General features: G+C 36.7%; 3 protein-coding genes across 5 annotated transcripts; 2 read left to right on the forward strand and 1 right to left on the reverse strand.

The window, feature by feature from the left end:
• cacna2d4b (calcium channel, voltage-dependent, alpha 2/delta subunit 4b) lies at positions 1 to 23,832 on the reverse strand. The gene is made up of 37 exons (XM_057329761.1): positions 23,077 to 23,832; positions 20,249 to 20,330; positions 20,005 to 20,121; positions 19,854 to 19,913; positions 19,314 to 19,476; positions 18,883 to 19,014; positions 18,685 to 18,745; positions 17,681 to 17,831; positions 17,497 to 17,571; positions 16,159 to 16,248; positions 15,947 to 16,060; positions 14,572 to 14,650; positions 14,176 to 14,309; positions 12,794 to 12,952; positions 12,644 to 12,718; positions 12,435 to 12,521; positions 12,279 to 12,350; positions 12,053 to 12,114; positions 11,836 to 11,903; positions 11,119 to 11,164; positions 10,894 to 10,991; positions 10,697 to 10,790; positions 10,453 to 10,545; positions 10,061 to 10,191; positions 9,904 to 9,972; positions 5,502 to 5,563; positions 5,074 to 5,088; positions 4,467 to 4,511; positions 4,168 to 4,230; positions 3,112 to 3,182; positions 2,518 to 2,593; positions 2,356 to 2,408; positions 2,205 to 2,260; positions 1,638 to 1,758; positions 1,429 to 1,547; positions 1,246 to 1,325; positions 1 to 1,132 (listed from the first exon to the last, which is right to left on the reverse strand). The coding sequence occupies exons 1-37, from the start codon at positions 23,187 to 23,189 to the stop codon at positions 1,040 to 1,042; spliced, it is 3,279 nt and encodes a 1,092-aa protein (XP_057185744.1). The 5' UTR covers positions 23,190 to 23,832; the 3' UTR covers positions 1 to 1,039.
• Positions 7,232 to 9,893, forward strand: lrtm2b (leucine-rich repeats and transmembrane domains 2b). 2 transcript variants are annotated; one of them, XM_057329764.1, is made up of 3 exons: positions 7,232 to 7,680; positions 7,814 to 8,476; positions 8,547 to 9,893. In XM_057329764.1, the coding sequence occupies exons 1-3, from the start codon at positions 7,668 to 7,670 to the stop codon at positions 9,005 to 9,007; spliced, it is 1,137 nt and encodes a 378-aa protein (XP_057185747.1). In that variant the 5' UTR covers positions 7,232 to 7,667; the 3' UTR covers positions 9,008 to 9,893. The 2 variants fall into 2 exon arrangements, with proteins under 2 accessions (XP_057185747.1, XP_057185746.1); XM_057329763.1 differs by having other exon boundaries at positions 7,232 to 8,476.
• A 695-nt stretch (positions 23,833 to 24,527) lies between the features above and the next one.
• Positions 24,528 to 27,013, forward strand: isg20 (interferon stimulated exonuclease gene). 2 transcript variants are annotated; one of them, XM_057329869.1, is made up of 4 exons: positions 24,528 to 24,611; positions 25,084 to 25,745; positions 25,892 to 26,092; positions 26,168 to 27,013. In XM_057329869.1, exons 2-4 carry the CDS (start codon positions 25,107 to 25,109, stop codon positions 26,357 to 26,359), a joined length of 1,032 nt encoding a protein of 343 aa, XP_057185852.1. In that variant the 5' UTR covers positions 24,528 to 24,611; positions 25,084 to 25,106; the 3' UTR covers positions 26,360 to 27,013. The 2 variants fall into 2 exon arrangements, with proteins under 2 accessions (XP_057185852.1, XP_057185851.1); XM_057329868.1 differs by lacking the exon at positions 24,528 to 24,611 and adding an exon at positions 24,886 to 24,938.
• The last annotated feature ends 625 nt before the right edge of the window (positions 27,014 to 27,638 follow it).

Genomic DNA, 27,638 nt, shown 5'->3' on the forward strand with positions numbered 1-27,638 from the left:
TGAATGTAACAAAAATGTTTAATTAACACTTGTTGACATTTTTGCAAACAAAATTTTCTACAGCAAATAGTAAGGTACTAAAAGCACTTTATCAAGTACTTGTAACTTGAAAATGCAAAATAATTTTTTAATACAATTTTTCCAAATGTCTTAATAGGATTTATTGATAAATCTATTGATCTATCAATAGATAGAACTGCAATGTGATAATAGGGACCCTTACAAAAATGAAACGTGCTTTTAATAGTAAAATGCAATTTTTTGGATATTGATTAACTTATATATGACCACAGCTTTACTAAATGTGTGGCTACTGTGGATTTACTAAAAAGAGATAAATGATAGTTAATAGTTTAACCTTAGTTCATTTTTGCAAAGGCAAGTACAGGACTTAAAAATTAAATTGAACACTTTTCCCCCCAAGTCTATATGATAAGGTCGACTCTTACAAAAACTAATCAAGACAAGAACAAAGATTTTTGAATCACAAAATGCATCCATCTGTAGTTTGTTGCAGGTTCACAGACTTCCCAAAGGAAAAACCCAAGAAACATTAGTCTGCCTCCATGAATTGTGTTTGGCTTTTGGGTCGTATTCAAATGTACATGCCTTGACCTCAACAGCTCCGGTCATTTTAACACAAATATCTTGTGTTTCTACTAAATAAAAATAAAAAAATCCAAAATTTCTGAAAATGTCTCAAAAACATGCTACCTCATGAAAATAAACAGCACTTTGCTATCACTATATGCGCTGCATCTTTGAAACTTTCAATATACTCCTGAAAATATTGTAGGAATAACAAGAGCTGATGTATAACATCAAGTCACAAGAGAAAATCTAAGATTATATCTCAGACGCAGTTGGTCCCAGTAAAAAGTATTGACACGTTGAGTCCAGTAGGGGGCAGGGTTGCTGTATAATATTAACCAACTTAGTTTTATTGTCATTTTGCACCATGGCATGCCTGTTGCTTGGATTCACAGTTGATAATTAGCAGTTTTGTGGGGTTGTTTTCTTTTCTTTCCTTTCTTAAAATTCAGCCAAGGCCCAACGATGTGACCAAACACATGAAGAACAGTGTAAGACACATGGCTATCTCGCATGCTCCACCACAGTCACTGGCGTTTTCCTGTCAGTAAAGAAATAAAACAGAAACCAGTTTTACTTTATAATATCCCAAAATACCATCTTAAGAATAAAACTGTATCTGATTCATCCACCGTCTACATGAATGTGGCTTACATGTGGATGGTATGCGTGACAAGACTCGGGTCGTCTTCGAATCTTCTGAGATTTCATCCTGTTGCACTTAACTGTGGCATTATGTGTGCAGGAGTTAAGGAGAACATTCTCAGTTCTGAACCATAGACAAGCTTGTAATTTGCTGTTTTTTCAGCCGTCTATCATTTTTACATTTTAAAAGGATATATTTGACCTCCTTTGGCGTGAGAGTGATAGGAGCATACTGTCGAGAGCAGTCACAGTCTGCCTGGACCACCAGCAGCACCAGGTTAGTGTTGTATACCTGCTGCAGGACAAACATCCTGAAACAAAAAAAGATAGAGAATAAGAGAGATTCACATTATCACTGATGTTCACCTGCAATTTAGTAGTCCATTTTCTAAATGACATACTTCTGACAACGGCCGCATTTGATGATGCTGTTTGTCTCACGGATTGATGTGTCATACATGAAGCCGGGATATTCGGTGTTGCAAGGCTGCATTAGATCAGCTTTCTTCTGTTTGTTGTATGCTAAAGAAGAAAATATGTAGTTAGGATTCAATTTTAATGGGAGAGATTTACCTTTGGCTTACTCACATTGGTACTTCCTCGTTGTCTACTCTACTAAAGGAACTATTGTTTCACTACTAATATCTGCATTTCGAGACCTTTCTTTAAGAAACCACTATGAACTAACATGCTGATGTACACATACACCAGGACTTGAAGATACTTACATGAATGATACACAGCTTTAGCTGCACAGCGTCAATGAGAGACAAATGAAGCGAAGTCACAGACAACAATGGAGGTGAAGTATGAAAGGATGCATTAAAAAGATGCCAATAAATGAATAACAGACACCAAAAACGATAACAAAAACATTCTGGACATGACATGTTCGGTTGTTCAATGATTTCTGAAGAGTGCATTACATTCACACAGTTTTATTGTTACATCATAATTTCTCAACTTACCATCCACTACATAGTCATTATGCCAAAGTCCACAGATGTTGAACTCCAATAAAAACCTGAAAGATTGGAGATGAAAATGCATCTATATAATATAACATGCAAATGTAATTTCCATGTATTAAATGTGTTATGGCCCATGCTTAGCACTTACATCATGAAGTTTGAGAAGAACCACTTTATTAACGCCAGTAGGCCATAGAAAGGCTGTGAAGTGAACAGATGTAGTCAATCAAATGAAGTCCGGTCTACTGTGCCTTCATCAGCCCAATAAATGCTGAGAATTGTGATCTTACAGATATTAAGTTTTACATACACTGAGCAGTGGTCTTGCTCCACTAGAGTGATGGTGAACATTCTTACACATGGCCTGGTAGTCATAGAGTGTCACCCTATAGAAAGAAAAATCACGTTACATAAAATGTATGAAATATAAGTTGATCTCTTTCGAAATTTGAAAGTCGCACCAAAGTAATAAAGGAATTGTTTCGTGTCAAGCTCCAAAATGACAAAAAGTGCCATCAAAGCATAACAAATAACCCATAACATATGTGTTGTGTGCCATTCAAAAGCATTGTGTTGTGGACATTTAAAGGGACAGGTCACCCAAAAATTTAAATTATTTGATCTTTTACTCACCCTCATGTCATTCCAAACCTCTATGACTGTCTTCTGCACCAAACTACATTGGCCTCATTTGGCCTCCATTTTAAAGAAACAAAACCCCCCTGAGGCATTTCTCAAAATATCTGCTTTTGAGTTTCACAGAAGAAAGATTCATATCCAGATATTGAACAACATGAGGATGACTAAATGTTGACAGAGTATTTGTTTTTGATGGAATTATGCCGTACTATACAGCATGTATACAAAGAAAAAACATTTGATGCAACTTGTTGGGTGTTTGTACCTTTTATACAAGCCTGATTTAAGTAGCTGGGCCATGACTGATCCATCTATTTCCCCAAAAAATTTACCAACCTGCGTAAAAAAAGATTTAGCACACGCATTAGCGGTGTTTGTCATATATTAAGTTCTTAGTGTCATTCTGAGATCCAGAGATTACAAACAAATGCATCTTTCACAGATTTACTTTTCATGTTGCATGATGTATTAGAACGGACGCACAACTCTGACATGTGAGCCAACACGGTATGAAATCACATCACAATTTTCAAAAACACACACACACTTACACAGGCAGACTAAAGTGCAGTGATCCAGACGTAGTAACAGATGCCTGTGACTCCCCTGCAATCTGGGATTAGACTACATAAACAGAAATCTCCTGCCTACTGCTCGCATAGCTACAGCACACGTGTTACTACAAACAGCTGTGCAATGAGACCAATGTCATCACACAGACATAATATCTATGCGAAATGGTATAAAGCCATTATGTTCAGTGGAATTACACAAGGTTAAAGAAAGTCGATTTTTATTCCGTTACATTTCTCATTAATAGATGAATACTACTACTATTATTTTTCTATTTAGTAATGAAGACCAGCAGAGGAAAAGCAATCTTTCCCAAATAATCTAATTTTACACTGCAGTCCATTCACTCAATCACTGTCCCGTTCTGGACCCCATCTGTTCACTCCAAGGACAAGCTTGTGGTACGTTATCAAGTCCTCAAATGACAGCATCCGCCTACCACCTGCCCTTCACTTGTAACCCCCTGAGCAATGACATGTGCAGCTAGAATCCCACACCTCACCATCTTCCATCTTCTTGCCTGTGGGCTTTTTGGTCACCATGCCAGTGTATTTCCTCTGAACAGAAATTCTCTAATGCCATAAACGTATGCGAATTGTATAAGTCACTAGTGTCATCATTGGTGGGATTGTATTTACATTTATTAAGCAGATGCTTTTATTCAAAGTGACTTATGAATAAGGGACCATTTAACATTTTGACTTATGTTACATATAAACCTAAATTGTTAAAATGTTCAAATACTCACATCTCCTCTTTCCTTTGAAAGGAGTACGAATCCATTATTGTCAACCAGGTAACAGTTTACATCCTGTGGGAAAAACCGAATGGAAAAAGAAATCTTAATTACAAAAATTACATTTCACATTTTGTATGGAAAAATGTTTTATTTCGTCCATTTATCATTAATACTATTTACTGTAATAACAGTCACAATACATGTAAAAATGTAACAGGCTATGACAGCATATACAGTAAGCATCATTACATTTAGACTTCCATCTGTCGTAATGTACGGAAAACAGATGAGTTAAAGGCTTTACTCACAATGCTCTCACAACTGAGAGGACAAATCCCCTCCACATCACTGCACTGCCAAAAGCAAGAACAACCACAGGGCCTTTAGTTAATGGACAGATTTCATAAGACTCTTTCATCACATCCATTTTATTGTGTGTACACTACAATAGTCATTTCCAACCTAGAAGGTACTTAAAGCGATAGTTCCTCCAAAAATACAAATTCTGTCATCGTTTATTCATCGTCATATTGTTCAAAACCTGTATATGACTCTTGCTTCTGTGAAACACAAAAGAAGGTATTTTGAGATATGTTTCAGTGGGTTTGTGTCTATATAATGGAAGTAAATGGGGCCAGTGTTGTTTGGTTATCAGTGTTCTTCAAAAAATCTTCTTTTGCGTTCTGCAGAAAATACAAGTTTGGAGGGTGAATAAAGGATTCAAAAATATTTATTTCTGGGGGGACTATCCCTTTAGTCTGTTTTTTAAAACGGAAATTACACTAGATGAAAACTACTTGAGGAGGTTGAGAATCTACACTACACAAAATGGTAGACCAGCTTTACACAGACACATTATACTGTACATGCAGTGTGACTATATAGCTCAAGTAATGGCAACAATGAAACACTTACATCTGCGTCATTTGGCTGACAGGAGCAAGAGAGAAAACATGGACAGAAAAAAGTTAATTCAAAGAATGTTTGTCCGTTTATGTTTGTTGCACATATAAAAAACTCTTGTGGAAATCGGTGGTGATTAAAAGGTGCAGTAGGTTTACACCGCAGAAGAGCCAATAGGTTCTATTGTAAATAGCAATTCAATGTAAAAAAAAGTGAAAGTGATGTAGAGTATCTTGATAGATTTGGAGGCTTGGAGACGTGAGCATGTGCATGTTTGCCTTGAAATCTCCAGTGACAATCACTATTTGCCCATTTACCAGCAAGAAAAGATACCTCACATTATTCAAATACATCAGTACAAAAAGACTTTATATTATCAGAAACAGATACTTGATCTGTTCAGAAACCAGCATTACTGTTTCTAAGGTTTTAAAACTCACTTGTTTGGCAACAGAAAAGAACAATCTCTCCAGCAGATCCAGGGATGCTTGCATTCCAATAGCTGTAGAAACACAATCAGAAATGGTATGGTAAATGGTATTTGTAATGAATATTTCACAAAGAAATGTAAATTATTTACTGTTCTTAACAGTGTATTGTGTTAAGACCATAGTGACAACGTCTGTTAAATGGTAAAATAATTATGTCTTATTTTTATGTAATTGTAAGAACATGAGAGGATGAGAAAATGAGAAAATGTTCATTTGGTGAACTATTCATTTACATGAGTAAAACTTTGATGTTTATGTGTGAAGTCTCACGTAAGTTCTGGGTTGGCACATCTTTTGAACGGTGAATTCCCATTTTAATAAATGTCATAATTGTAAAGTCATTAATATTTTAGAATATATTTTAGCATATAGAAAAAAATGCCAAAAAACAGGCCCGCAAATTACAGTTTTAAAATGTTCGAATACATCCAGTTTGTCCATTGTATTTACATGCATTTATAAGTCTTGTTGACGTCACAAGGCAAATCTTTTTATGTCCTACAGCATAAGCTACAGCAAAGAGTCATGATTTGCAAAAACATAAGAGGCAACCATTACCTAAACTGTGTCAGCTGGTCTTTTATCTCTTCTGCCTCCTCTTCAATCCATCCATCTCTCTCTCTCTCTCTCTCTCTCTCTCTCTCTCAGACTGCTCTAATGTTAGTCCTACCCCACTCACATATACTGTACATACAGGACTTGAATGATGTGAGGAAGAACTTCCAATATCTTGTTTCTTAGAGGACTCAGAGATGAGAGCCAGGTATGTTCAACTTGTTATTTAACCCATGAAAATAGTAAAAAAAATAGTAAATTGATTTAATAAGCAGTGATCATTGTTTGTGATTTACAAAACGGACTTGTTTGCTTTTTAATAGTTATCAGTTCAATTCACTTTAATTTATATTTAAATTGTTATTTTTAGGAGCATCTTTTTCTTTAAATTTTTCTTTTGTAGTCTGAAATCTACACAATCATCCTTGTTTAGATTTAGTTTGAGATATAAAAATACAGATTTTTACTTTTAGATTTCAGTCAATAGTATGCATCACGAGATATGCACTTTGCCGCACCGTTCAAGCGGCTGCTGTTCTCAGCTCTGATTTATTATCTAATGGTGTGGACAATTTAATCCTTGATCATTTTAATGCATAAATGATAAGGCCTAAGAGAGAGAGTGCCATGTTTGTGTTGCATCAGAGTAGAAAGTACTCTTTTTTTAATCAGTGCATTGGAAAAACATTCTGCCTATGATGGAAACAAACTGAGTAATCTTATAGACAGTTTCAAAGCAACAACATAAACAAACGTTAGTGCGCATGCGTATGTTTTTGGATGGAATTTAACTTCCGGTACACATTCACAAATAATAGAGTGCCTGTAGATTATTTCAGATAACAAGCAAAAGAAACCGAAAAGAACCGTTACTTGGCTTAACTTGCCTCTCCAATATTTTGAATTTAGACTGCAATACCAAGCTCAACCGCTAGATGTCAATGTAGCATACAGTTTCTTTAAGTGCGACAAAGTTACGCACGACCCATTTAACAAATTGTTTATTTAGTAAAACATACAACAAAATTCAACAAATTGTTTATTTAATACAATTATTATACAATAAAAAACGCTATAAATTAAGAATAATATAAATTAAATTAAATATAAATATTATTAGCTACTAGCCAGACCGATGAACAAACACAGACCGAAAGTGATCTTCCGTCGAGGAGCGTGCGTCCGATGAAACTGTCTATAAGACTTCCGGCTACTCCCTATGACAAGCCAAAAGCCTCTGGGTGGCTTTTATACAAAGTACATGTTTTCTATTTAAAAGTCACTTCTGAAAATAAAGGTCAGCTAAGCGGTTTAAGAACATGATGTGGACAGTTTTAGTCAATTCTATAAATGTATAATATTCCACAACATTACAAATCCTTTCACTTCGAAAGTGTTGACGCGGTTTATCACCATTATCATATTGTTATAGCAATCCGAGGATATACCCATGATGGAGGAGAGTCAGACATTTATTTACCAAAGACTACTGCCAGCCCTGCTAAAGCCTTGCCAAAAATAATCTTTTAATAAAAGGCTTGGGTGATCAAACAGACCAGCATGAACATTAAAAGTAAGTAACTTTAATTTGATTACATTACATTACTTACTAAAAATATATATTTTTTTATCCAGTGACATTCTGACTAGTGTATATCTACTGTACAAGTCACCAAGTGTATGTTTAACAATGTCAGATCTTACAGGCCTGCTGACCATTCTTAGTTTATGTGGAATATCTACAAGCTGCCCGTCTGTATGTACCTGCAATGGAAACCAAACCGACTGCAGTGATCTTAACCAACTCATCTCCCTGGACTCCATCCTGGACCAGCTTCCATCACACGCGACCTCCCTCACCCTCTCAAACAACAACTTCACAACGGTGGAACCTGGAAGCTTTTCCAATCTCAGCGGCCTGCTTCATTTAGACCTCTCTAGAAACCTTCTTTCCACCTTTCATCCTTCTAGCTTCTCCCAACTGAACAGTCTGGAATTTTTAGATGTTTCTGAAAACCGTCTAGTGATGCTGCCTGTAAGCCTATTTTCTGATCTCAGGAGGCTTGCAGAACTGGTTCTGAAAGATAACAGACTTAAGGAACTGAATCCGGATCAGTTCAAAGGTCTGACCGAGCTTAAGCGTTTGGATCTTTCTCTAAACCACCTCAGTTCCTTGCACACAAATCTACTAGATGGACTTCAGAAGCTAGCGTGGCTTTCAGTTGTTGGCAACCAGCTCACAACGTTACACCGGGACTCACTTAAACAAGCGATGGGTCTTCAACACCTTCTGATGGAGGGGAACCCCTGGAACTGTAACTGCGAATTAATCCCACTCAAACATCGTATAGAGTGGATCTTATATAAAGGTATGTTTCTTCATAACTTGAATTTGTCTATTAACAAAATATGTGGAATGACTCTCATGTTTTGCCGTAGGAGGACACATAGATTCCGTCCACTGCTCCTACCCGACAAATCTGCGTGGGAAGGATCTTTGCAACATCCCCACCGAGATGTTCGGACACTGTCACTATCTACATTTCATGACCAGGAATCCACCCGCCGCCGATAGCCACCCGGGGTCGAGCGGAGACTGTATACACCAGCGGTACCGCCCGGTGAGTGTGCGCCGAGCGGCTGCTACAGTGGTGGTAGCTGGGGTGGTCTGCGGCGTGGTGTGCATTTTAATGGTGGTAACGGCAACCTACGGGTGCATCTACGCAATGATGGCTGCTAACGAACAGCAGCAGCTAAATCAGGGGGACAATCACCAGCAGCCGCTGATGTCGGCCAAGGAACCAGAGCAAGATCTTATGAACGAACAGAAGGAGGATCTGATGCCAAGTATCAGGAGGGGCACAGAATGGATGGCGTTTCCTCCAGAAGTGTGTGTTTGAGTCTGTGTTCAATGTTTATTTAGAGAATATATGCAATTCGTTCTATACTTAATCATAGATATTTATATTTATATAAGATAAACAAGTTTTCACCCATATTGTATAAAAAATGAACAGCACCTTTTCATGTGATTTAACTGAGGTAAATTACAAATATTAACCGTATACAGCCGCAGAAACTCCTAAATTATTTCCAGTATATCTGAATTTACTATTTCTAGGTATGTGTTTAAAGTCCAGCTGAAATTAAAAATTACAATTCCTTTTTTTTCATGGAATATTACAGCGTTTATTATACTGTAAATAGCTTTTCAGTGTGGGTCATTCTTTTTTTAAATTCATGTGCCCTCATAATCTTCAATTAAAATTAAAATGCCCTTCCGCCCTCTAGTGGCTATCCACCTCAGATTCGGTGGAGCATTTGGTAACTCCTCCCCTTCAAAGTGTATAAAGACCTTACATAATGAAGCGTTATGTTTTTATTACATAGAATGAGTTATTACTATCTACATGCACCATGGGTTCCCTTGCATGGAATTCACCATGTTGTTTCTACAGTAGCCCTAAACGGACAATCGCGTTTCGTAAATACGTATCTACTTCGGCAAAGAAGCGAAAACGTGACGACATCTTAGTCTTGTGTCAGCCGCCGTAGTGCTTCAAAAGTGAGGGGTGGAGTGAGCCGTTGGTTGCAATTCACAACCTCTCCGCTGGATGCCGCTAAAATCTCCACATTACTCCTTTAATCTCAGACTCTGTGCCTCACCTTGTCAAATGTTTTGCTAATTTTAAAATAAAGAAAATGACTTTTGCTATTTTTAACCAAGTTTGCACAAAATAATGTTCAATCTACACTCAGACTTGAGCATACAAACGGTGAAAGGTCGATTTCTTACCTCCAGCAAGGGCTGTTTTCTTCCCTTCAGTCGCTGTGACGGTTGTTACTGCCACGAAAGTGTTCCTTCCTAGTAGTAGTAGTCATAAAACGTTGTCGAGTCTATCCATTTAATCCACTTAAAGCATTAAATAACTGTGTTTTTTGTTACTGTGTACCTTTGTTGATGTCATCATGCGGGACATAAAAGAAGAATTGACCAGGTTTGTTCTCAGCAGCCAGGCGATACCAGATGGGAAAGTGGTCAACAGTGAAGAGGTTCGCTTTGTCCAGAGGTGTCAAGAACTTCCTGTAAAAAAGGATCATAGCTTCATAGTGTCCTCCACACTGGACAGAATAACTATAAAATCTATTTTTGCCCAAGATAACATTATTATTCAGATTGTCCATATTGTATTTTCTTTGTATAACTGAAAACACACCTGTCCACTGTAGTGTACATCATGCAATAAATACATATGTGCATTTCAATGGAAAATTAAGTTTTCTTTTTTACAAAGATTTAAAATATTGTTTTATTAAAACATGCATTAGATGGCTTTTGACTCACTTGCCCGCTCGTTTCTCACTTCCTGCATATCTAATGACACGCATCAGACCGGAGCGGGTTCCCAGGAAAGCCGTCTCCATGCCTTCATCTACACTACAGCATGATAAAGGCAAAGAGAGCGATATTATGAACACACAATGTTTTCTAAATGAAAGATAGATTTAAAATAACATTTTACAGAAAATGTCTGTCTTTGTGTTAGTGCCTTATGCACAATATATTCAGATTAAATGAAGCCTCTTACCCCGTGGCGGACAGTGTTAGAGCGGTCCAGTAAGCCTCCAGTGGTGCTGTTACCACAGCATCGAAAAGAGTCTGCTGTAGCAGAACCTCATCACCTGTCACAACAATATCACAGTTTGAAACCTTACACTCCATCCAATCGTATTTGTACGATTGTACTTCCATGGAAAGCACAATAAAAAAATCTAGTAAACTTGCACTCCAAGTCTGGCTCTTTCCCAGTCAGGTACCGGACCACAGCCTGCAGCTGAGTGAGCTTCCGATGGTGTGGGTCAATGTCCGTCTCGCAATACGTCCTGACAGGGAAAACCAAAGGTCAAGCTTAGTGTGACAAAGTAAATCTCTCAAGAAATGTGTTGACCCAAAGGAAGTTAAATAAATGTTGGCCATTTTAGTTTTGATATCCTCACCTTAAATACTTACCATTCATTGGCTAAAGAGAGATCTGGCTGCTGGAGGTCATGAAGGCCTAGAAAAAGGTGAAAATATTGAGCAGCTACATCATATAATAATGCAGCTTATTAGCTTTCATTTAAAAATGTCTTTCCTATTTGTTTATATTCAATGAAACTCAATGGTGAGTCACATTTTCCACAAACACTTGACAAGAACAACACTACTTTTATTACATATATAAATAAAACGTCTCCATATTGCTTTCTTTCTTTCTCTAACAATTTGTAACGCTTTGTATTTTAGCACTTAGGATGAACCGCTTGGATAATAACATTTTAATGTGTACTGTATCACTGTAGGCACTTGTTTTAAACCACATTTTTGAGTTTTATAAAAAAAACAAGTTTAATTTTAATGTTTTCTTTTCTTTTGGCTATAAGAAAGACTTGGAAAGGGGAAATTGTGACATTTTTCTAAATGATGAAATTTAGAAAAATGTTCAAAAATGACAGTAATCCCTGGTTATTCATGTCTTCTGTTAGACACTGTTAGTAGACAAATTCTACAACTACTGACAGGTGTGAATTACAAAGTAGTCCCCCCACCATGTCATACTTTCTAAAAAAATTTAAAAGGGAGTTTATAGATAAAAAGGTATCTTTAATGGGAGTCTACACAGTGCCAAAGGGGGGAAAAGTGGAAGAAACCCCCATATATCAAATAAGCTATTAATCATCAACCCACCTTCCTCCACAGAAACATTCCCAAAGAACATGTACTGCCCGTGACCTCTTGTGAGCACCATCCCAAAACTGAAACCACACATTAAACGCACAATAGACACATTTTGTGAAGGTCTGCTGGAGGTATTGCTTTTAAAAATATCTGAAGGTTAGAAGAATTACTCCGAATCCAAAATGTGTCTTCATCATATGTTAGAAATGTAAGAACCGAGTCATACCTAAAAGGAGTCTCGTTGATGGATGTGTAGAAATAATCGTTTTTAAGGAATACGGGTCTTTTCTGGAGGATAAAAAGAAAATTGCCATTAGAGATTTCATCATTGCCTAATGCACTCCTCCCCAACTCTCAAATACTAATATATAAATGAGATGACTAATATCATTTGTTTTTTTTTGTTTTTTTGGGGGAGAAATCTAAAGATTTATTTCTATAAACACACTCACCCCTTTATCCACAGCTGCTCTCACATCTAAACTCAAAGTACCGGTCTCTCCTTTCACCATGGCTGTTCTTAACTGTAAAAACAGCAGGATATTATGACGACCAAAAACAGTCAAAATACCTGTAGGAAGTGTCTACAGTATGTGTGGATGACTCACGCTGTCTTCTGTGTCTTCCCACTCTGCCTCAGACAGATCCACGCTGTTGTAGTTCGGCTTAGGCTTTAACTTCTTCCCATCATAGTACTGTCAACATCACCGGACAAGCAGCAGCAAATGAGAAAGTCCATCAATATAACATTGATTCATTGCATGTAGGTTAATATCGAAGTTGTGTGTTTAAAGTAAGAAGATTCAGACGGACTGACCAGAGGTCTCAAATCAGGATGTGCCAGGATGTATCCGTTGTTTGTGATGAGGAAGGCGTAGCCATGTGCACCAAGCTAAAAAGAAAACTGTTTGCATTCACTAAAGGTGGACAGTAATCATATATCACAACAAAGAGATTTCTTTTGTACCTTATATCGTGATGCTATTTTCATGACTTCCATAAGGGGGACGTCAGTTCCCACCACTCCTAGCAGAATGCCATGAGAAAGTGTTTCTTTCTTCTTACTGAACACTGGCATGGCCACGGACGTCATGAGCAACAAACTGTGTGCTTTGCTTTTGAACAGCTGTGGGAGAAATGCAATACATTGATCTGTCTCTGGAACAACTTTCATTATTGTCACTGATGGCTGATGTCACGAATCCCTCTTTTCAAACTTCCCCTTCAATCCCCTGCCTGCATTCTGTTTGTAATAATCATTTTTTACCGTTATATAGTCTTACATCATTTTTTTATTGGTCAATGTTCACGTTTCACTTGTAAATACAAGTTTAATGCTGACTTTAATAGGGCAAATCCTTTAACTTATTATATTTAATGCAAATAATGAACGAGGCTACTAAGTATTTTTGTCTTGTTTGGAGTACAAATATCTAAAAAAATGAATCAAGATGCATTTTCTTCAGAAGCAAAATGACCTAATAATTGTTTCTGTTAAAAAAGGAAATCAGTTTAGGGCCAAAACCATGTGCCAATGGGGTAAGTAAACGTTTAACTCTTTATTAAGAACTTAATTCAAGTTTTTTTTCTCAGATCTTAGGTCATTGTACTTCTCAAGTAAATGTATCTAAAATTTGTATTTTTGAATTTTTTGATATTTGTATTAGAAAACACAGGAAAAAATAATAAATATGAAATTCATTTCTTGCACCGTTGAGGTCAGCAGGTTGTGAAAAATGATAACAAACAGTAGGGGGCGCCATAATACAAGAAGTCCTGTTATGCATGCCTCAGCTAGGATGTACAGTACCACATTACAGACTCACTACAGACGACTAAAAATCTAACGTCTTCTATTCAGGCATTTATAAAGTACTATGGCTTAAAACTTGAAGGTAGATCAACAGGCTAGTGTAGCTGATCTACTGTCTCAACGACTCATTACCTCCTTAGTGTTTGGAAGCTGTGTGATGAAGATAAGAGCGATGAAAAGAACATGCAGTTAGCACATGACTGGCACAAACAACACAACAAAATATTGAAACAAACATATTGAACACTGTCCATTTGGGCCCTGTGATCTGATAATGTCACCTCAACCACATTCAGAAAGTACTTTTCTGTAAAGGTTTTTCAACCTTCGTGTTAACTTTGTGGTTATCTGCTGACCACGTGTGACTGAATGACCAAAAACAGATTTTAACGTGTTAACAGGACCTACATGCTCAACATGTCTTGAAATTTGTAATGTCATCACATTTATCAGCGTGTAGTTCTAATCTGATTCTGAAAGAGAGAAGATTGATTTCTTGTCTTCTTTTGCAAAATTCAGCACGGTTTTATACTCACCACACTGTCCATATACGCCTCAGTCCAGATGATGTCATGATCATGGTTGATAACCATTGGTCGACTAAGAACATGAAGATATTCCATGACGTTCTCCTGTACATCAGCCAGTGTAGAGACGTGCGTATAATACCCTGCAAATATCAAGCACACCGTAAGAAAGCACATGAAAAATAATATTTCCTAATAATAATGCTTTAATATGTAAGCCGTTGGGTCCGATTTTGTGGGTAATGTCAGTTCGAGGTCATTCAACTTCAATGCGTAAAAAAAACCCTTAAAACATAAAAAAAGCAAGTTACTTGCAAAGCTGACGATGGAAAGGCAAAAGTTATGAATTGTAGCTTTAATATCGCTGTCTTTCACAAAATGTTGCATTCTGTAGGAAATACACACCCTTATTGTTGCAGGCGATCCATTTGACGTTTTCTGAGAAGGTCATATCTCTGCCAATAAGGTAAGTGAAAACCCGAACCTGCAAAGGACAATGACAAAACCATTTAATTGAACTACAGTAGATTATATAATACGAAACATAACTATATGTTTTTAAAAAATGTGACACTGGACCACAGAACCAATCAGAAGGGTCAATTTTTCGAAAATTTAGATTTATACATCATCTGAAAGCTGAATAAATAAGCTTTCTATTGATGTATGGATAGGACAATATTTGGCTGAGATACAACTATTTGAAAATCTGAGTGTAAAAAAAATATGAAGAAAACAGCCGTTAAAGTTGTCCATCAGAGGCGTTGTAGCAGGCCGTTGCTAAGAGGAAATGGTTTGTTTTAACATTCTCCATTGGCTTACTGCTATAATAATGTTGTGGAGAGTAGATAAACCCGAAAGCTGAAATTCTAAGCTTTACATAGACACCAAACTTGAGTGGGTAATTCCCAAAGACCGGGCAAGTGCTTGTAGTTTGTAGCTGTGCTTCCGACAATTTTTGTTCGTGATTTTGCTGCATCCACTCACAAAAATAAAGTTTTGATATATTTACAGTAGGAAATTTACAAAATATCTTCATGGATCGAGATCTTTACTTAATATCCTAACAATTTTTGGCATAAAGGAAAAATCGATCATTTCGATCCATACAATGTATGGTTGGCTTTTGCTACAAATATACCTGTGCTACTTTGACTGGTTTTGAGGTCCAGGGTCACAAATAGAGCGTTATAGAAGCTTTTTCAACAAGGGTATGAGACTTGTTTTTATATATCCGCACGACAAGCTCATTGTTCGTTGTCTTAAATCCAACACGATTTCGTTTCAATTTTCTTTATACATTTTCATATGTCCTATTTTTGCACCTTTGTCAGTTGAGTTTAGAGCTTCAATTCAGTTTAAAGGTCTTTGCACATACAGTCCGAAATTTTGCGAATTTGGCGCTTGTTTGTACGTTGTCTCTGAATTGTCAAAACGCCTCTCAAACTGCTTGCTATGGATGCGAAAAACGCAGAAAATCGAACGGGCAGTGTGTAAATGCGATTGACACAACTTGAGGTCGTATTTATTTTTAAACGTGCGGAAATTTTGGACGCAAATTTCGGACTCAATGTGCAATGGCCTTAACTTTTGTGATATTCGTATGCTTTTGTACGCTTCATATTGTACAAATCACGAATTAGCAACCTTTACAAAATCCTGTGAGATTAGGTTTCTTACATCTGTTTTTAGAGCAAACTGTGTGCACATATACTGTATATATACTGTATATCAAGTGCTACTCGCTGCACTCGCTATATGCAAGCAGATTGTGTGTTACCTTCTTGTCCGGCCAGTTGAACTCTTCAAACACTGATTGGAAATCCTCCATGGCTCCATCTGTGATCAACATAATTGCTTGGTTACATAGGCTGCCCTGACCATTTGCTCTGGCCTACAGGAGACAGGAAGAGAAACACAGGGGACGTGCATAGGGTTGGCACTGTGTACATAGGTTTGAATATGTATGCATGTGTTGGGAATGATACTAACGTCAGCAAGGATGCGGAAAGACTCCTTCATGGCTTTTTTGACTGTGGCTTCTCCCTTCACGTGAAGTTCCTCAATAAGCAGCTTGAAATGCTGAATGGAAAGTAAAGATGGGGCGTATAGAGCACGACACAGACACTTTGTCTTTAGAAATGTCTTAATTTTACTTTTCATGTCGACAAAAGCTGAATTAAAGAAATATTCTGTCATCATTTATACACCCCCCTGTTGTTCAAAACCTGTATATGACTCTTTTGAGAAGATATTTAGAGAAATGTCTCTTGGTTTTGTGTTCATACAATGGAAGTCAATGGGGACCAGTGTTGTTTGGTTACCAACGTTCTGAAAAATATCTTCTTTTGTGTTCTGCAGAAGAAAGAAAGTCATACAGGTTTGGAATGACATGAGGGTGAATAAATGACGAGGGAATTTTCTTTTTTGGTTGTTAATTTCAGAGCAAGTGGCAGTTGCTGTCATCCAGAGTATGTCCTGAGGATCTGTGTCAGCAACTTGGGCAGATGCTGGGTGACTTAAACCTTCGACATCTTTACCAGCTCTGCTGAAGACCCGTCCTATACGCTTTACATCATCCTGATGTCATTATGTAAGTTTAGTGGGTTAACAAGACCTAACCAAAAAATAAGCCCTCACGCATGTTTAAAACAACTTAATATATGTTTTTTTCATTTACAAACGAGTGATGCAAAATCACTGAAAATATGTGCCACCTAAAATGGGTTCCCTATCCGATCACTCTGTCATTCAGTATCCGACTGTAATTCCAGAGATTAGAGTACGTCCCTACCTGCTCTTTGATAAATAAGCAAATGAGCACATTAAATCAGATCAGATCACTCATCCACTAGGCTATCACATGACAAAAAGCAACAACACAAAGAGGATGGGCGTAGTGTCACACGAAAAGCGCAGTTGTTTCAAAGAATGGTAAAAATGTAATACAAGTAATTTATGTGCACCGTAAACTGATTTTACATAAAAGTGTAAACACCTATGCACTGTGTTGACATTCCTGTTTTTTGTACCATTGGTTTAAACCAAGTTTGGAGGTGGGACTAGATTTAAAATAATGTTTCAAAAAATAGAAAAAGTAAAAAAGCTTACAAAAAAATACATACATAAATTATTAATGCATTCACTATGATCTAAATTATTTATTATTTTTTTTTAATTTTATATACTGTATATATATATATATATATATATATATATATACCGTATATAGTGCATATGGGGCTATGGCAGTGAGCAGGAATCCTGCTGTGGCGTTTGGAGTCATTAACTTAGTTCCTCAGGCTCAAGCGAAGTGGATAATCGACTTACCTCTCGGTTGTCCAAGTCAGCCTGCACCAACGTTCCTTTAAAACAGGGCTCCACATAGCGGATGTAATCGCTGTACTAAGGAGAGGACAGATAATCACAAAATTATATTTTAATATGACAAATGCCAACCTCAGAAATGTGTCTGCTGTAAATATGACACATGAAAACCAACGACTGCTCTTACAGCAATAACATTGACAAAGTCATTTTCCCCAAGAGTGTCCAGGATAGTGTTAATGGTGTGTTTGGCAATGGTCATTTTCAGACCCTTCATACTGCCACTGACATCCACCACAATGACAATATCCTTAGGAGAAGTGGCAGCTTGGATATACCTAAAACAGACGAAGACAGGATTTTCTTAGAATCTGGTTCAGGACTTCCATAGGGAGGCCATAGCATGTTAAATTTATTCATAGAGTCGCTTACTGTGTACTATGTACAATAGAAATACATTACTTGTGCCACATGTTACGTGCAAATGGGACGGGAATAGTATTATTGCTTTTAAGATCAAATCTTACGTCCATTTATAGTTGATGAAGTAAGAGTTAATAAATATTGATGCACAAAGTAATACAAAATGTCTTACTGGATTTAAACCTTTTATTTATATTTTGCAGGATGTTGTACTATATATTAATCATGTCCAATATGCTAAGAACATCACTATATATACACACACATATATGTAGGTTTGTAAATGTATGTATGTGTATATATACTGTATATACAGTATATATATATATATATATATATATCACATTTGTAGCCTATATTTCCCAATTTATGGTTCGGTATGCTTACATCTCCTTGTAAAATCAGACACGATGCAAATCCTCGTCTTATTTTAAAACAACTTTGTATTCTGACTGATGTGTTGTTTATCCAGATTTATAGCAATCATTTACTACTGTGTAAACAGTCACCTATAGGCTATGTCAGTCCTACTAACCTGGCGGCTGAGCTGCTAATTTAAGAATGAGATTAAAGTCTTACAAAGGGATCAGGGCCTAACTGGCTCTGCTACCATATCCACAAGCAGACATTTGGGTGGCATCCACGAGATAATCCTGCACTGCACATTGCGTCAGAAAATGCAACTATGCAAAAATGCAATGTAAAATGAATCAAACAACTAGGTAAACTAATGACTGTTTGACTGTAAATAATTCTTGCAATTCTTACCAGTTTCTGTTTCGGCAGTCGAAAGAGACAACGCCATTTGAATCGGGAGTCCATTTTATTCCTAAGTGATTAAAGAGGTGCAAAACAGATTTTTTGTAAAATGAAGAATGTGACTTGTGCACACTCCAGCTGTAGTTTGTCATTTGTCACAGGAATATGTAAAAGATGCTAAATCATGAAAACAGAACATTATCATACCTGGATATAGTCTGAAGAACCCTGTTGAGCTGCCAAAATATTGCCATGTGAGTGTAGGATCTTTCTGGAAGTTACTAATGAACACATCATTCAAGGCCTCTGACATATAAACTCCATTGAGAATGTCTGGATCTGGAAATGAAACGATCATAAAAAATTGCCTTGAAAATACATTTGTCCACAAAACAAATATTTTTATTGTATAAACTTTTTTTGTTTGTTTCTCCAGCGACACAATTTTTTATTGTATAAACTATTGTTTATTTAAAAGTTTCCCCACAAACACAATTTTTTATTTTATAAACTATTTATTGTTTATTTAAAATATTCAATCATTCGTTATCCATTTAAACACTTTCATATTTAGATTTTTTTTCATGAATATCACCCAAATAGCTCTGGTACCGTGTACTTTAATAACTCCTTTATACCTTTGTTGTAGACATTGGTTGGAACTTGAATGTCGCTCATTAAAGTGTTGACAGCAAGCTTGTTGAAATGCTCATTCTCCTCTAATGGAAATTCACCTCCGAGTTCAATGAAATTTCCCTCTTCATCCATAGTATTCACCAATAACGCATTGAAATAGTCAAACTGACAGAAAAAATAGCACAAAAACAGACAACGTAATGTACATGTAATATCAGCTAAGATTGGGAAATGGGATTTTACAGATTTATCTGTTCTCAAGATCCAATGATATCATTTTTGTACCGTATTTCATATCAGGTCAAACAAGTCCGGTTTTAAGACATTTAAAGTTGTTTTATGAAAGAATATATGAAATATTGTATTTAATACAGTACTAATGTCTTTAATGCCATATAGGGTCCTCATTTAGCTTCATTTAAAGCTCCTTTTGAAAAACCTAATATGTCTGTAAACCTCCAGTGAGCAAATGGTTGTTGACTGTGGCAACAAGCTCTAAAGGTGTTTGTAAAATCATATCACATTTTTTGACAACTTGTTACCTGTAAAGACGCATTAAACTCGTGATACAAATCAGCATCCTCAGCTGTGTCTGCCAGCCTCTGAAACAGAAAACGAAATTACACTCACAATCTTAACTTTGTGCTTATGTGAAGTTGTTTAAATGCAACATAACTTAAATATAAATCTGACCTTCACAGACTTCATCTTGCTTCCCAGCATTCTCTCGATTTCATCGGAAAATTCCAGAACTAGCCGTGCTCCATTCACCTCCTCAATTTTAATGATGGGCTCAACATCTTTGAGTTTCTGGACAAACCAAGATTTTACAGCAGAACAATTTCACAGCATGAACATTTTCTTGTTGTTATATGTGAAATGTGAATACGCAGACAGATTTTCTATAGCAGAATATGATGACGTACTGCATGTATACCTTTTGTAAGAGAGGAGCTCCTGAATATTTTGATGCAATGGCAATTATTTGCTGTGAAAGAGTACTGGCCCATTTCTGAACTCTGAAATACAAACAATGTGTGTGAAAAGGTGATCAGCTGCATAACAAAAATAGTTTGAACTGATGATGCAATGTAAAACGTTCACCCAAAAATGAAAAAAATGAATCATAATTTGATACAAACTTCACAAAATGACAAATTCTGAAGAAAATGGACACAGCACTATTTAATGGAAGTGAATGGGAACTAACAATCCTGCCTGACATTTACTTGAATTTTTACTTGAATTTAAATTATATTAAACTGGCTTAGAAATGTTTGCATTTCAAATAACGTAAGGAAACAGTTCACCCAAAAATAAAATTCTGTCATCATTTACTGACCCTCGAGTTGTTCCAAATCTGTATACATTTGTTTGTCCTCCTGATGAACACAGAGAAAGGTATTTGGAAGAATGCCTGTAACCAAACAGTTCTGGGGCACCATTGACTAGTAGGAAAAATTGCTTTGTAAAATTCTTTATTCTGTTGAAAACAGTTCTGCTGCACTTTTAGTCAATGGAGCTGTTTGGTTACTCACATTCTTCCAAATATCTAATACATAATTTATACATATCTGAAACAATTTAAAGGTGAGTAAATAATCACAGAATTTTTATTTTTGGGTGAACTTCAAACGTTGAATGTCATCTTTGTATAAATATAGCATTTTGGTAAATCATATAAAGTGAAGACAAGACAACTCTCTCAAGAAATGGTCATGTCAGCACTTTTGTTGCAATAAGAAGTGACCTCTCCATCAGGTTGTGGTGTTGACCTGAGAGAACCTTGGATTGCGAGGGAGCCTAAAGAATTAAGTTAATTGCCTGGCAATGCTGTGGATTATGATACTATTACAAGTGTCTAGAGAAAGGAAATGTGTATGTAAAATAAAACAAACTGCACTACATGAAATTTCCTTTGCCCTATATTTCCTGTACACAGGGTTAGCCATGAACAAGCTTGATAAATATGCTGGTACATGCTAAACTGGGCCACGGTACATGATAACACTGAAATTATGATTCATGAGAATAATGTTGAGAGGACTCAAGGGAACGCTCGAAGGCTCTAATATGAAGTTCCTGTCTGCACACAGGGCTAACACCCTGTATGACCATCTGTGAGCTGGCTTGTGTCTCTGGCTGTTCTCCATAAGGCATTACCAGAGGTATCAGTTTATCTGCTCAAACAGTGACACTTCAATCCAGAACATTAACCTTCCAGTTGAAAGCGTTCCCTGCAAGTAAAATTATTTTAGGCAGTTTGCTTTTGTAGGGCCAATCAGAATCCACCATCAGCAATTACAGCTGTTTTTCAAAGCACCCTGACCTACTTCTCACATGTGATAATGAGAAAATGATGCATCTTTCTACTCGCCATAACAACGTCACAAAACAGAATAATCCCTCCACAAAATTCTCCTGCGTGTCCACCTTAAAATATTTTATTGGCGCGTACGTATGCCAGAAAGCGTCTGCCATCTGCTATTGCACTGAACGACTTCCAAGTCCCATGAGAAATGATTTTTACACCTCGACAAACTCTGTTGATCAGGGATTTACTAAAAATGATCACACAACTCTCCAAGTAATTTCTCTCCTTGTCTCATTTGAAATTCTAATGTGCTTTGAATTTAAGCAGACAAGGTGCAAATTATATTTTTAAAGAATATCTGAAGCAATGACGATGTTGGTTGAATAACATTAAAATGTATAACAGTTACAGAATGGAAACGAAAAAGTATGAATTAAATATGATATCCACAAAATCCTAAACAAAACAAACACAAAAATCTAGTTTGTTTTTAGAGAAAAATGAAAAAAAAAGAAAATTCTGTCATAAATGACTTACCCTCAAGTTGTTCCAAACCTGTATCATTTCTTTGTTTGGTTGAACACAAAGAAAGATATTTGGAAGAATGATAGCAACTGACAGTTCTGGGTTATCATTGACAAGAAAAATTATTGTATAATTTTTTTGTTCTGTTGAACACAAAATTAGATATTTTAAAGAATTTAGGAAAACAAACAGTTCTGTAGTAAACAGTTCATTTTAATTTTTTCTACTATGGTAGTCAATGGTTGGTGCCCCAGAAATCTTATTTGCTAACATTTTTCTAAATATCTATCTTTCTGTTTAACAGAACAAAGAAATGGATACATGTTTGGAACAACTTAAGGTTGAGTAATTCATGACAGAATTTTCTTTTTTGTGTGAACTATCCGTAGGTAGTAATTGACATTGTCACCTTTAGAAATCATAAACAATAGTCAAACCAGGGATGTCTAGGGGCTAATGTATCATATAAAAGTAATCATTTGTTTATATTTTTAATGATAATACTTCACAATAAGGTTGAATTTGTTAACATTAGTAAAGGCATGAGCAGACATGATCAAAGCATTTTTAATCTTTATTTTTGTCACGCCACTGCGATTCTTTATGTTTGTTCAGTGTGCTTTAACTAATGTTAACAGATACAACTTTTCATTTTTAAAAATGTATTAATAAATGCCAAAATGAGCATGAACTAACATTACTGTACATGCTGTGGAAGTATTATTCATTGTCAGCCAATGCATTAAAGAATGTTAACAAATACAACCTTATAGTAAAGTGTTGCTTTTTATTTTAATAGTATTTACTATTCATATATCTTCTATTGTTGTAGTTGTACACATTTGCAAAATCGTCACGTATAAAAGACATGGAACAAACATTTTGTAGTAATTCATTCATCTAAAAAATGTAAAGGGAAATCTTACGTCTCTGGTGGGATTTTCATCTGAGCATGTGTAAAGATACAGAGCCAGCCAGCATACACCATGAGGAATGTCACCAAAGACCATCTTCTATGACCCATGATGCTGATGACCATCCTTAAGGGCCACAGTTGTATTATAAACAGTCATGTGAAACAGATCCTCAGAATCCTCTACTCCAGTATTACTACAGAAAATGTAGTTTGACTTCCATTCAACTGTTTCCAAATGGGTTTTTTCATGATGGCATGATGGTCTTCCGGAGAGCTCCACATCAACTGTGCAGCCTGCACATCCGAAAGTGTCCAGAAGGCCTGGCCATCCACATCAGAATCATGTTCAGATCTTCCAAAAACTTTCCTTGAACTCACACTTAAACTAATCAGCGATCCTCATATTCAGGATGATACATATAATCCAAGTAATCCAATTACTCCTTTTCTGTTTTTCTCTCTTTTTCTTTTTAAAAACCTCTATCCCTCCCTTATGTCATCTTCAAAAAATAATTTGTGTTGCTCTGCAAAATTTCACGGTTCTATGAAATAATCCCTGTTGCAAAATAAACACAAACACTAAAAAAAACATCAATTCACACAAACGGGAACGGATGATGAGTGTGGAGTCACTACAACTGTGTGCTGCCGTTCAGATTCACTAACAGAGCGTCCAATCTCCATCACCCAATTTACAGAGTAATCCAGTTGGATTACACTCTCCCCCACGATGGGTTCTCGGGCACGGGGCGGAGAGATGGCGCGAGAAGAAAAGGGTGGGCACATATTAAAAAAGTGGCGGCGGATTGGGCGAGTAAGAGTTTTGTTGTATTTACGAGGATTAGGAGTGATTTCAGGAGGTTGGCCCATGTTCATCCAATCAGTGCAAGTGAACGGTGGGATTTTGCGTTTTGTTGAAGAACGAGGCCATCTAGTGGTTAAAAGGTTATTCATTCAACCATACCGTAGGTGCCGGACTTTGGATTTTCCTTCCCAGAAATGTATTGTACACATGTATTGGTAGTTTCCTGATAACACGCAACGAAATCTGTCTGAAATATCATCAGAAATCTGAGCATTAACTATTTATTTCCCAAATAAATTCGCATCTTAATTCTGCGTTCCAGGCAACTCGGATTTATGATGTTTCCTACCTCAACCCGGACATCATTTCTGGAACGGCGCTCTTTCATAGTTAATAATAAATACTTAGAATGTTTTAAATGACTAAATCTTTGGTAACATTCATATCGTACTGTTTTAAAATACTTTAATGTTATTAAATCCAGACGGCACCGGATCTGGCGTGGGAACAATCTTTAATCACAAGTGTCTGGAACGCAGCATCAGACGTTGACAAAACGTCATCACCCGTAAATGCTCATCGAAGTGTGGTTGGGTTGGAGCGCTTGCGTTTGTTTTGACCAATCAGGGTCTAATGCGGCTTCACCCAGTAGGCCAATCAAATCGTTGGATTTGTGTCATGTCTAGGCATGTTCCCGTATCCTTTCCTGTGCTGTGCAACGGGTCCACGTGTACGCTGAGGTCTGTGGTATTCTTTGAAATTATTAAAGTATTTTGATGTTTTTAAAATATCTGGTTAGCGTATTTTGCTAGAATGTTCTCAAGTGTTATAATTTAGTCTATTTTATTGTATGTAAAGCACATGGTTGCCAGTAAACGTAAGTCGTTGTTTCGTTGCACGTGTGTGCTAGCCAGTATTTTGTGATTTTACTACATCAATATTTGCAACATAGGTATACAATATGTAATTCGTTTAATTAAATTTAAGGCAGTCTTGTTTATGTATTTTGTATAGTGCGTTATCGAGTCAAGACTCATTACCGATCGTGTTAGCTTATCAGCTATAAGGTACTTGCTAGCTTGACAGTATACTGTACATATATTATTTTTTGTCCTTTAATAAAGAGTTACTATACTTAGTTTCATGATTTGATTTAATTTGACCACATCCAGTGTTCACAGTTACTGACAAAAGTGTGTTCTTTATTGACAGATGTAAACATTTTAAAAGTGACCATGTCTGCTTTACCCTGGAGACACCACACAAGTCACGGTGTTGGTCAGGATCGGAATAGTTTGACAACCTCCAACAAAGAAGCGAGCAAGATTTCTCACCAAGCAAATGGGCGTAAAACGAGCAAAGCGAAAGATAATTCCATAGAATTACATAAAGAATGTGATCAGAACAGAAGAAAAAGAAAATCAGATGATATTCTGGAACATGACTGTGTTAGACCTAGTGATGTTTTGGACTCTTTATTGGAACAGACCGATGATTTGCAAACAAAAAGACCCAGAAGTAACCCACAGACATGGACTGGGGGAGTGAAGTCTGCAGTATTACTTGGTGACAGCTGGGAGGTTGACAGTGGCTTTTCATCTGAGATCAGTCCATCCACTAGTGGCAGGAGTTCGCCATTTGTGGGAATTGATCACTCAAACATAGTAGCTATGGACTGTGAAATGGTGGGCACGGGACCTGGCGGCCGGTGTAGTGAAGTGGCACGCTGCAGCATTGTTAATTATTACGGTAGTGTTATTTATGACAAATATATTTTGCCTGGGCAGCGAGTCACAGACTACAGGACTCGATGGAGTGGCATTAGGAAACATCATTTAGCAAAAGCACTACCCTTTGAGGAGGCTCAGAATGAGGTAAGAGTCAATCATTGTCAAGCTTTCATATATTACATAGTATTTATATACTTTTGGATAGATTATGCTCCAAGCATGCATTCACTGATTTGTTGGATTTAGTATTAAAGTATTCTAAATGACGCAATTGTTTTTCCCCCCTTTAGATTGTTGGCGTCTTGAAAGGGAAGGTTATTATTGGTCATTCCCTGTATAATGACTTCAAGGTTCTGGACATCTCTGTTCCAGCACACATGATTAGGGATACCTGCTCCTGCCGGCTGCTTCGAGAGTTGTATGAAGCCTCACGTAGATGCACGGTGTCTTTGAAGAAACTCTCCCAAAGGCTACTCAGTAGGAACATACAGGTAAGCACCAGTATTCACATTTAATTCACTGTTTAATTAAGTAAGATCAGAAATTCATGGCTTTATTTGCCACAGGTTGGCAGAAAGGGTCACTGCTCTATAGAGGATGCACGTGCCACCCTGGACCTGTACAAGCTGGTAGAGGACCAGTGGGAAAAGGACTTCTCCCAAGATTCAACAGATCATACCTCAGACCCCAACTATTCCCTTGAGTACTACATGCAGGACCAGTATTGGCCTCAAAGTGTAATGGATTGCAGTTTATAACACAATGCAGAATAAGAGTTAGGACTGTGACATTGTGAACCCCATTGCTAGAAAATGTATTTCGTCTGGTATAATGTTATTTAAACATTGTTTAATATATTTAAACATCAAACGTGACATGTTAACGTTGTTTAAGGCCACATTACTATGGTCTTGCTGTGATAATACAGGGGACCTTGTGAGCCTTAGGTTGTTGAACTGAAACGTTGCACTTGAATTTTGTGAAAGTTATTAATGTTCATTAAGGGATTCGAAAAGGTAATGTTTTAAATAGCACCATTTGAATCGAGGTTTTCAAGATTTGTGGGTTCAGTTACCAAAATGTGTGTCAATATATAAAGTCTGACAATGACAAAGTGCTGCTTTTCCACAATTTGCAGATTCAACTACCTACTCCTGTTTTCACTGACAATGCATTCGTCCAAAAAAGACCATGTGTAGTTTGGTTACAAAATGTCTCAATAAAACATGTATACAAAGTGAATCTCAAATTCATTATTCATAGCCAGCATAGTCCATCGTACTGTTTCTATCAGTTTTTATGACAAATGTATAACAAGCTACTATAATGTTCTAAACAGATCAAGTTTGTTAGTGTACTTTGTGGTCTGACATTCTGGAATAATAACTAATTCGATCGCTTTAACCTAAAGCAGAATATTTTTAAATAAATATTTTTTAAAACATGTTAGATAGCATGCGCATTTTTGGCCTGACCCTAGTTTAACCTAAAGTTGCATCACCCTCTTAATCCTTAATATGCTTAGTCATACCATGTTTCCTATAATAGCTGTATTCTCAAGATTTCAAAACTGCAAAGAATTGAGATATCAAATCATATGTGTTATTTATTGCATGTGAGCACATCTTTTCAATTCTACATGAGCTTAAGTAAAATTAACCCAAAACATGTTCTTTAAAGCCGTAAAAGGCAAAACGGAATCATCTAAAAGCTGACTGTTGTCCTGTTACCTGTCAATCAACTAATACTGATTGACAAAACAGTACCTTTACACAAGAGTCCAAATATATCCTAGAGTCCAAAAACAAGATGCTGAGTGGCTCTGGTAACAGAGACAGGCATTGTGCTGCAGTCCTACTTTGGTTCCACAGACCCTCACAAGCCTAAATCCTGTCCTGCTTTACAGTATTATGACCACATTGAAGGAAAGTTGTGGGGATGTGAGAGGTTTCAGCAAATGAGGATGACTTGCACTCTTAGCAAACCACTAGATCCAAGACTCACTATGGAAATGCATTATTGATCCATTATTGATTG

Source organism: Triplophysa rosa, linkage group LG3, assembly GCF_024868665.1.
Source record: "Triplophysa rosa linkage group LG3, Trosa_1v2, whole genome shotgun sequence".
Classification (NCBI taxonomy): Eukaryota; Metazoa; Chordata; class Actinopteri; order Cypriniformes; family Nemacheilidae; genus Triplophysa; species Triplophysa rosa.

Excerpts from the sequence above, each read along its gene's own strand:
- isg20 (XM_057329869.1), top strand. The coding sequence starts at position 25,107 with ATGTCTGCTTTACCCTGGAGACACCACACAAGTCACGGTGTTGGTCAG. Across the intron at positions 25,746-25,891 it reads TTGAGGAGGCTCAGAATGAG|ATTGTTGGCGTCTTGAAAGG; the intron begins GTAAGAGTCAAT and ends TCCCCCCTTTAG. Across the intron at positions 26,093-26,167 it reads TACTCAGTAGGAACATACAG|GTTGGCAGAAAGGGTCACTG; the intron begins GTAAGCACCAGT and ends TATTTGCCACAG.
- lrtm2b (XM_057329763.1), top strand. The coding sequence starts at position 7,798 with ATGTCAGATCTTACAGGCCTGCTGACCATTCTTAGTTTATGTGGAATA. Across the intron at positions 8,477-8,546 it reads AGAGTGGATCTTATATAAAG|GAGGACACATAGATTCCGTC; the intron begins GTATGTTTCTTC and ends GTTTTGCCGTAG.
- cacna2d4b (XM_057329761.1), bottom strand. The coding sequence starts at position 23,189 with ATGGTCATCAGCATCATGGGTCATAGAAGATGGTCTTTGGTGACATTC. Across the intron at positions 18,746-18,882 it reads GTTCTTCAGACTATATCCAG|GAATAAAATGGACTCCCGAT; the intron begins GTATGATAATGT and ends TTAATCACTTAG. Across the intron at positions 3,183-4,167 it reads TTTCAAAGGAAAGAGGAGAT|GTTGGTAAATTTTTTGGGGA; the intron begins GTGAGTATTTGA and ends TTTTTTACGCAG.